This window comes from Lutjanus erythropterus, chromosome 15, assembly GCF_056507025.1.
Source record: "Lutjanus erythropterus isolate fLutEry1 chromosome 15, fLutEry1.hap2, whole genome shotgun sequence".
NCBI lineage: Eukaryota > Metazoa > Chordata > Actinopteri > Lutjaniformes > Lutjanidae > Lutjanus > Lutjanus erythropterus.
The window spans coordinates 16971871-16982239 of NC_139331.1; the positions used below are offsets into that span (position 1 = coordinate 16971871).

The following is a 10369-nucleotide window of genomic DNA, read 5'->3' on the forward strand; positions in this document are numbered from 1 at the left end:
TATTAACTGACAGTTGGTGGCAGTAACAAAGAAGCATGTACAAAAGAGCCTCAAGAAAGGCAAAAAAGAAGAAATCCACAAGCTAGCAAACATGGATGTAAACCACAGACACATATATAGACGATACATTGACCTCCTTAGGCCATAGCTGCAATACATCACTGCCATATTGGACTGGCCTGTGAAGAAAAAATACAAGGATTAAAAAGCACAATAACATTTACATTTTTCAACCAATTTCAGTTAGTCATGCTATATTCAATGTTTCTGATCAACAGGGAGGGGAAAAAAGTTGTTTTTTCTAACTTTCTCCACATAGATCATGAACCCTTGAGTATAAAAACAACTCACTGGAATTGGTTGAGAAATGTAAAGGATAAAATAATTTTTATCTAGAAAAAACAGTTTCCACGCAAGACCAGTTTTTCCCTCTCCAATATGGTGGTGGCATAGACGTACAATCCAAAGGTCAACGCAGCAACAACGTTTTGAAACGATTCAAAAATCTGCTTTCCAAATGTTTAATGAGGATGAAAGTGAACTAAACTATGCAAACAGTGTGTAAGTAAATGTGAACATTAACTTTTGTTTGTTTACAAGAAAACTCTACAGGAAACCTTTAAGGTAACTCAAGCTGTAAATCCATCCATTTCAGTTTCACAAGAAAACTTAAGCATGTATAGTTGCTGAAATGCATTTTGATATAGGTCATCATGTGATGCAGCTGCATTTTTAAATTCATTATGGGCAAAATGTTTCCAAATACATTTCTTTTCCTTTTTCATCCCTCACAGATGATTAGATTATCTATCTTCTGTGGTAAATAGCTTTTTGGTTATCAACCTGTGCACCGGTCCACTATATTTTGCAATCCAATAAAACTGCAGATAAAAGCAGTTCTTTTGCTCAAAACAACTGACTATTTTATTGTTATAAGCATTTTTGATCCAACCTCTACCTCCCCCTCTCTGTACAGATGATGAGATTATGTTGTTACTTCCCCTTTGGTAATCAGGATGTGTGCTTGTCTAGCAGGACTGCAGATAAGAGCAGAGTCTTCAACTAAACACTGTCCAAAAAAAAAAAAAAAATCATTTGGTCCAAAAAAAAAAAAGAACTCCCTCAGTGTAAGAGACCTTACTCAGCATACTGTAGGTAAACTCTCTGTTCCACAGTACATTCATTATCACCTTCAAAATGTCAATTAGACAACTCGACAATTCTCTACGATAAAGGATCAAAAATATCTCTTCCCTTTAGGCTTTATCTAGGCACTTAAAATTATTCCTGTACAGAAATAAAACATGCATTGTTTTGTTGTTTCTTTTTTTTTCTCAGAATTTGGATAAAGTTCAGTATCAAAGTAGATCTTTGGATTTGTAAACAAGTATCCAGTTCCTCATTTTGCATTGTCTGTGAAAAGGAGTCCACAGTGCACATGGAAAAGGTCAGGAGGTTGCAATTGTTTGACCATGGATCAATATCATCAGTACGTCATGTGTGTCCTCCGTTACTCTCTGTGGCTGTATGAGTCTGTTTTGGTTTTTAATGCTAATATTATACATGAATCTGAGTCCTTGTGAGCCGTAACTCACAACAGACAAGAGAAATATCATTGTATCCAGGCTGTTGGCCACTCTGAGGCTGAGCTGTGGTTTGGTCTATGAAATCGATCTTAGCTGACGATAGAGAAAACCCTAAAACCGATGGGTCAGCCTCTCTCATTGGCATCTCTCCTTGTATGCTCAGCTCCTCCTGCCGTGGCACCCTACCCACGGGGAAAAGCCTTCCTCTGGCCTGCTGCCTTAATTCAGGGTTCCTTGTCCTCATTTCCCCTCCGTCCTTTATTCTCTTCTTTTATTGGCGCTCTTTGTTCAATTTCGTCTCCTGGTTTTCTTTCTCCCATTTCCCTCAATTTCCAAACTCAAGGAAGAGATAAAAAGATCATCATTCATCCCTTTCAAGGAGGTACAAGCTCTGCCAGTTCTGCCAAAGTGCATGAAAGCGCAAAGGTTTAGTTACAGGGCAACCAGGTGGCATACATAGGGTGTTGTGGAGGAGAAACGAAATGCTGAGGAGGGGATGGAGGACAGGGGTAGACGGGCTGAACCTGCGCTACATAGTAGTTGCTGAAGTTGCCATCTGAGACATAAGGAGCTGGCTGGTAGAAACAGGTGACATTGGCAGCGTTGGGGATGGCGTTCTGCTCAGCTAGGACCCTCAGTGCAAGTGAGGAGATGAGGCTGAGCGTCTGACGCCTCTCGTGGCCCATCAGGCACACCGTGCTCTCCTGCACCACGTCGTACAGCGTGGCCAGATAGTCATACTTCCTGTCCTCCAGGTCTACAAAGTGGTTCTGCAGATATGACTCCAGCTTCCTCCTTTGCTCGCTCACGTCAGGAAAGTCTATGAAAAAACGCGAGCACATATAACGCTGTAGCAGCTTCATCTCGCTGTCGGAAGCTGCGCGGAAACCCCGCACCAGCAGGTGGCAGTACTTCAGCAAACCACCGCCTCGAATCTCCTCTGGGCTCCGCGTGCAGATGAGGCGCCTGCGCAGGTGATCGAGGGCGGTAGGGAAATCACCGTAGACGCTCTCCCCGAGGATTGTGGGGTGGAACGTGGCGGCCATGGGGTGCTCTGAGCACTCATAGAAGAGGAGAAGTGAGTCTAAGCGAATCTGGAAGGAGTCCACGCTGAACTCAAACTGCCGTCGAAGAGAGTCCACGAACTTGAGCTCCACATTCTTGCCACGGTTGTTGGAGAGGGAGATGAGACTCCAGCGGTCTGAGTCATTGCACACCTTCACCATCTTCTGCACATAAGCCTCCTAAAAACACACAAGGGAAACATTAGCTGTCATCACAGACTCAGATTGATTAAACATTGGGATGCATGATAAATCCTGGGATAGTAGTACATTTATACTATTATTTATTATTAGGATAATGAAATTATAACAGTTAAATATCAGCTATAATAATATGGAATTTGACAAATTATGTTGAAGTATTTAATTTAAATTCTTAGGCAAGATGCTCTAAGAAAAAAAAGGAAGTTTTTGTTGTAATAGTGATGTCAGTTAGATTTGGTTAGGTCAGAGCTGTGGAATATTACACACACAATATATAAGTTCTTCAAATAGGGGTCTCTCTCACATTACAAACAATAACAAAAAACATACTTTGATGATGTCATAAAGTAGTGAGGGATCATGGGAGTTGTTATCTTCCTTTTAAACAACCACCATTGCTGATGAAAATCTATCTGACATGGCTCAGGCAGAAATCATGTTCAAGGACGAGGTATTTTAAAGTTTTATTAATGTTATGTTTAGTCACGGTGTATCCCGTGTTTTCCTGGAAGTTATAGCAACTAGCAACTAGCTAGCAACAGCTAACAGGAAAAACACCGTTACTTTGAATAAATTACGTATTTCTCTGAATTGAACATTGCTGGACACACCTGGGACAATGTCAGTACACAACTCAACAAAATATTTCACCTAGATCTACAATTTGTAGATATTGTAATGCAGAATTCTTACATTTTATAGTTTTAATTTAAATTCTTAGACAAAATGCTATTAAAAGCCAAAGTATGTTTGTTTTTTGCTGTACTTGACTAGAAAAAAATAAATGAACAGTTGAAGAGTCAGAACTCTTCAGAGCTCCTCTTTTTTGTTGTAATAGGGATGTCGGTTAGATTTGGTTTGGTCACAGGTGTGGGATATTACATCATCCATCTTTGCTCACTAGTCCTTCTTACCCTCAGATGTGCATTAACTGCAAGTTATATTAACTTATTTGTAAAATACAAAAAGGCGAAATTATCAGTTATCTTATTGGTATTGGCTATGAGAAGCAGGTAGTTATCAGTTATTTGTATTGGCTGAAAAACATCCATATTGTGCTTGTGATAAGGGGCCAACCAATACATGAATTGTCCAACATTATCAGCCCAATATTGGCCAATCACATTTATATCAGTGTCTGCATATATGTTGTGTGATATATGTCTGTATAAAAACTTTTAAAACAAAACATAAAATAGCCTTTATTTGTTAGCTTTAGCATTCTGTGTATTTGATAATTTTTCCTAATTTAGGCTTAATATATACATAGCCTGTATTTAGCTCTATTTGTATTTATTTAATTTGCAGTAATTTATAACTATAAAAAAATACCAGTGAAAGAATGTGTTTTATGTGTTTATGTACATCCTAATCAATAATAGCTGATATATTGAAATCAGAATTTTTTTCATAAATTGGTATCAACATCAGCCCCAAAAATCCAGTATCTGTCAGGCTCTAACTGTGATATATAAGTTAGTCTAAGACATCTCCTATTTGTGCAAGTTAAAGTCTATAACTAAAAAACTGAAGTCAAGAAATGAAGAACATTATTTAAGTTAATACATATATGGCTAGATTTAACTGATGAAGCCGAGTCATAATCAGAAAATCATACAAAAATTGAATCCAGCATACCCAAAAGAGCTATTCTGCTTTTGCAATTTGTTTTCTGTATTTTATAAAATCCTTTTCTATAATTTACAAAGGCCACTGCAACATAATAAGAGAAAAGAACAGGCTAAATAGGTTCTGCATTACGTTTTTTTTTTTTTTTTTTTTTTTTTTTTTGCCATTTTTCTAAGAAGAATGTGTGTCACATTTTCTTTTTTTCCCATCACACACAGGCCTACTGACTGGTCTGTCTGTTAACTAACTCCTCCTCTTCTCATTTCCTCCTTTCATAGCTGTAATATAGTGTTAGTTCTCTTGCATCAGTGCATTTTTTTTTTATATTCTTCTGAAAACCACATTACAGCTGGTTATTACAGCTGGACACATAGGCCTACACAAGGGAAGTGGTACTGTGAGGATCTTCTAGATAAAATGTTTAAAGCCAGCCTTAGCCTGCACAGGCTTCAACATTGATGTTAATTGTAGCAGATAAAAATCTGGATTTTGGTCTGTTAGTCATCATGTTTTGCTGATCACATCTGCTGGTGGGCCATTAGTAGCCTGGGTAGTCCTTGGTATCCAGGTAACCGAGGGCCGACTTATTAATGTGGATCCGACTCCAATTGGATTAGACAGAATCCTCTTTGAATTGGAAACCAACCTTTTTACTATTTGAAGGCTTGTGTCTCTGCGCTGGCTGAATGAGTTGAGGGCAGACCTCAATGTTGTTTTTGTAACATTCATTTGCATTTAATTTAAGTGCATTTGCAAACAGAAAACGTGGATGGAGAAGCAGTGGAAATAATAAAAAAGTGAAAATAAGGTTCTATTGCAAAAGTTTTAGGCAAAATATGATCTATATACGAGTCATATATTATAAATGTATACTACCTTTAAGGTCATTGGTGTGATCTTTTCCTTATTCACTCCCTCCGGCAGGAAGTCTAGCAGAGAGTCCAGCACTATATCTTTTACTATCTGAAACTCCATCTCTCCTTTCAGCTCGGCGCAGAATATCAAGTCCAGATCCTTCCAGCCCAGCCCGCTGTCCTCATGCAGGACGTAGCTGGCCGCGGAGCCGTTCAGTCGCACCTCCCGGACATGTATCCGCTTCTCCTCCATGCGGCTCCGCACCACCTTGACGATGTCCCGCGGCTTCACCTCCAGCGTAGGGAAGCTCCAGCGGCCGTGGATGGGGATGGAGCCGGTGAGGATGGCGTCCAGCCGCTGCACTTGCTCCCAGTTGAGCACGCTGAGGTTGATGCTCTCCCCGTCCGAGCAGCTGTCAGCCGCAGCGGACTCCACGCTCTCGTCCATGTCCAGATGAAGAGGTAGACTGATGGATGTAAACGAGCAAACTTTCCACTGACTCCCGCTGGAGTTAGTGGCATCAGATAGCTGCAACTTTCTGGAGAATTGAGCGTTCACAGCAGATGTCTGTCATAACTGCGAGATGCTGGGCGACAGCGCGTCTCTACGCATGACGGAAAGAACTAGTTGGGCGGTGTTATACTTGTCCTACTTCTTACATAAAGTCTGCAGTCCAGACAAATTCAATTCATGAGCTTTCCAGCCGCCGAGGCTTAGTCACTGTTCAGCATCTGCTGCCTCGCTGCGCGCTCCGCTCTTCTCCGCTCCTCTCCGACGCTGTCTCCAAATTTTGGAGAAGCAGACATCAACTGTAAAAATGATTGTTCCGCACAGTGTCAGCTTCTCATCACGTCCCAAAGGCTCACTGACGCATCCATCACCTCCGAGGAAATGTTTCATCCACCGCATAAGTTTTACTTCACTTTTACGCACCGACTACTGCGCGTCGCTCCTGCGCAACAGCAGTTTTACGCATTGTTTTAAAGACTGCTGCACGTTTCCACTGCACACCTACTTTGAGAAAGTGGTGTATGGCGGCTTTCCCTCTCACATTTTGGACGTTTTTTGCTCGCTGATATTGCGTGATGCCACAGAGGTCCCGCTCCACAGCTGCTGAAGAAGTTGTGATCAGAGTGCTTCCGTCTGAGCAGCTTTGGGGCGGGTCGCTTTGATTGACAGCCAACACCTACTAATAGCTGCCGCCGCTTCTCAAAGTTACTTTGAGTGGCTACGAGCCCGGAGACTGAGGCGTGTCTGGAGAATGGGCGTCACGAGAGACGGGGACACTTTAGACGCTGACCATTAACCAAAACTCGCTTTGAATCGGTTTCGCATTACTCATTCTCCTCTCCAAACGGCCCCAGTGAGACAGAACCCAGTATTTATCCTGGATTTTGCATTGTCACTAGTTATACTGATCACATCTTTGTTGTTCATTGAACAATTTGATCATTGCAGTGACTATAAACTCACTTATTTTAACAAGCAGATGCCCAGATTTCTCAAAATATTTGAAGTGATGAAGCGCAAGGAACTTTAACTTACCACACAATACAGCTCAGATATCAGTCGACTGATATCATCGGCCTGGTATTGGCCAATCACAGCTATATTGGTGTATATCACTATTAACATATACTCTGTTCAGTGTGCTCCTATATGAAAACGTTTGTTTTCTGTTTTTTGACAGGGCATAACACAGATTGTTTTTGTTAGCGTTATTGTCAGCATTCTGTGTATATTTTATCCCTTTTACTAATTAATGTTTAACATATACAAATATTTTGATCTATTTGTGTTTTTATTTATAGTTATTTGGAATTCTTAAAAATACCAGATAGTTTACTTTTCAGTGCTCTGATATCATGTTGGACAATAAGGTTTGTTGTTAAACCATAAAATATTCTGCCTCTATACCTTTGTTAGAAGGGATCATTGCAAAAAAAAGTGTGTTTATGTAAATATTCTATACTCTGCATAAAGAATATTAGATGATATATAGATATTGGAATTTATTTGTTCCCTAATATTGGTATTGGCCCCGAATTCAAGTAGCCATCAGGCCCTCTACACATTTAAACAAATAAGCAGAAACACAACAATAAAAGAGAAGCAAATTGTGCAGGTGAGATTAAAGAAAACTGTAGGGACTCACAGACGGAATCTAACCTCAGTAATCAATAATAATAATCGATAATTATGAGCATGAGTACTAAAGTAAGCAAACAAGCAATTGTAGGATCAAAAAGCAAACATAAAGTAAGCAACATCAATCATGCAAAAAACTGTGTGTTTTGGCTGCTGCACAGTGTCTGTCTCCTTTTTTTATGGTGTAAAATCACAAATACTGAGCGGTTAGTCTATAATTGTTAACTCTGGATGACAGCTTGACAAATGTATTCATTTTATTCTTACATTACAGCTATTCAGGAGTCTGATCATTTACAGGTGAGGCTGGGAATGCACACACACCAAACGCCCTCTAGGGGTTATTTTTCATCAATCATCATCTGGCCCTGCAGGCATTTGTGTGCAGCACCGCTTCAATATGGGATTATTCAAAGATTTGATTTTAATTTACATCTAATGTCATATGGATTTAATGAACAATTTCAATGTTTGTGGTGTTATGAAATTTTCTGATATTTATGATCTATAAACCGTCTGTCAGTATGTAGGGTATAGGCCACGTAGTCTGTGCAGGTTAGTTGTCATGGAGAATCTATCAGCACAGAGCTTGGCGCGTATATCTGCGTCACTACAGACGAGCCCATAAACCAGCTTACCGCAGATTACCCTGTACGTGCAGTGACACACACACATTCACACAGACACACACTGGCATGCGCACAGAGACTCATGCATGCACACTCACACCTCTGCAGATAATGCAAAACTTATGCCATTTGAATGTATTATTACTGCATGCTCGGATCATAAAACATTCAAAGAAGCACTCTGTGCAAAATAATATTTGTAATGAGAAAAGTTTTTAAACAATGTAAGACCAAACCACTAACAACTGAAATACCATGTGTTCACATTTTGGTGGAGTAATTGGGCTGCGCAATAACCAAACTTGTTCCACATTTTCACATGCACCAATTTTTGGCATATCCAGTGGAAAGTACTGCACTTAAGTAAATGTTTTAGGTACTTTTACTTTACTTGTGCATTTCCATTATTTGCTAGTTTATACTTCTATTCTACTACCTTTTGAAAGCCAGTATTGTACTTTTAACTCAACATTTATTTGATAACTTTAGTTACTAGTTACCAGGGACTGATTCAGTCATTCTGGAGTTTAAGACAGACACAGGCATGTGGCTCCTCACGTTCTTTGTTCTCTATTTCAATCCTTAAAAAATTGATAAGAAATAAAAGAAACTTTCATTCATGGTTGAGTACTAAACATGAATTGAAGTGTCTTATCACCTTACTAAATACGCTTTTCTGAAGTCTGGTGGTGTGCCAGTGGATACTTCTATATCTCTTGGCAGACAGCAACAGACTGAACCGGCTGTGGCTAGGTATTGTCTTTAATTATCTACTGCTCCCTCCTTTTTCAGCACTGCTGAGGTAGCTTCACTTAATTTTTCAGCATAAAGCCATTTTTGTTTATATGTGCTGTCTTTCAATACGAAAGTTCCTTGTAGTAGCTTTATGTAAGATTTTGAATGCAGGACATGCAACAGAATATTTTTACACTGTGGAGTTGCTACTTTTATGTAAGTAAAAGATTTTGAATGTAAACTATAGCAGGTCACATTTCATCTATAATGCATTTGAGCCATAAATGCACAGAAATCACATGCATTCCTATAAACTGTGTCATTTCACAATATGGTATGAAGAATTTAGGTCAAGTTAGCTGTGACTAATTTAAGAGTCAATGGCATTTGTATATTCACTGAAGTGTGCTGGGGCTGTTTTCACTTCTTGGTATTGCTTCTTTTCTCAGTCTCATTTTGTGTCCGCAGTAGCAGCCACAAAAACTATAAGTAAATAATTAAATAAATAACGGTCATGTTGAGGAAAAATGAAAGCGACAATAAATTTCAGGGCAATGCAAAATGTAACACTTTATTCAAGCTGATTTACAGACAAATATGCACCAACATTTCCAGGTTAAAGAGAATGTAGCCCTGTAGGTTTAGACATGACAGCAGGTCAGTCACAGTCTTTCCCCATTCACCAACAGGCTCAATGTCCGGCTTACTGCTGGGGATTCTTACCATGAAGCAGCTACTTACCTGACCTCTGACTTGTCAAGTGGATGACACCGGCTTGGTTTCCAATGTCTGACGACATCAGAGGATTGACGAGGGGATTTCAGATAGACCCCTTGTCAGGAGGCCAAATCAATCGCCACATTTGGAAACACATTTGTGAGTGAATACTTCTATCTTCACGTACGTGTATTGTGTCTATATGTATCGATATGTATACTGCAAAGCTTATGTTTGTGTGGTTAAGTTTTTTTTGTGCATGCCCCATGTGTGTGTTTTTTAATTTTTTTGGGTGAATTATATGAACTGAGTGTGATGACACCCCTCTTTGAACTCAGAAATATGAAAGTAAATTAAACCAAGAGCTTCATTCAAAAACTTGGTCAACACATCCTTCGATCATGACCACCTGCTTTCTGATCACATCTAAAGTATCTCTTTCCCCACCTTTGCCCTGTGCACCCCTGTCTTTGGCTATATCCCTTATTCCCTCCCTCCATCCTATCCCACTCTTCCTTTTCTTGCTCATCCTCTTTCCATCCCCTTTTTCACCATTCCTGCACGTGGAAGTTCATTAAGAGATTACAGTGAGCCCGTTAGCTGAATGTGCCTCCACTGTCTTCCTCCTTCCCTTTCACTCCCTTAACACCTCCTACTATTTTTATTTTAATGACCCAACATACACTCTTTACATGGTACATCTAATGAGTTCTTCTTTCTACTCTTTCTACTGTTGTAGACTGGAGAGTGAAAGAATTCTTTCACAATTGATAAAAGAAAATTGTAACTGCTTTTGTTCCTA

General features: G+C 39.7%; 1 protein-coding gene and 1 long non-coding RNA gene across 2 annotated transcripts in view; one reads left to right on the forward strand and one right to left on the reverse strand.

Annotated features, from left to right (window-relative positions):
• Positions 1–9808, forward strand: part of LOC146314234 (uncharacterized) — a 55011-nt gene extending 45203 nt beyond the window's left edge. The window contains exon 3 of the long non-coding RNA XR_014771917.1: positions 9540–9808. This is a non-coding gene — a long non-coding RNA (uncharacterized LOC146314234). The remainder of the gene's footprint in view (positions 1–9539) is intronic.
• LOC146314235 (terminal nucleotidyltransferase 5A-like) lies at positions 508–7005 on the reverse strand. Its single transcript, XM_084737908.1, has 2 exons — positions 5360–7005; positions 508–2830 (listed from the first exon to the last, which is right to left on the reverse strand). Exons 1-2 carry the CDS (start codon positions 5783–5785, stop codon positions 2015–2017), a joined length of 1242 nt encoding a protein of 413 aa, XP_084594034.1. The 5' UTR covers positions 5786–7005; the 3' UTR covers positions 508–2014.
• Positions 9809–10369: the final 561 nt, after the last annotated feature.

Coding starts and splice junctions, on each gene's coding strand:
- LOC146314235 (XM_084737908.1), bottom strand. CDS start 5,785: ATGGACGAGAGCGTGGAGTCCGCTGCGGCTGACAGCTGCTCGGACGGG. Junction 2,831..5,359: donor TCACACCAATGACCTTAAAG/GTAGTATACATT, acceptor GTGTGTTTTTAG/GAGGCTTATGTGCAGAAGAT.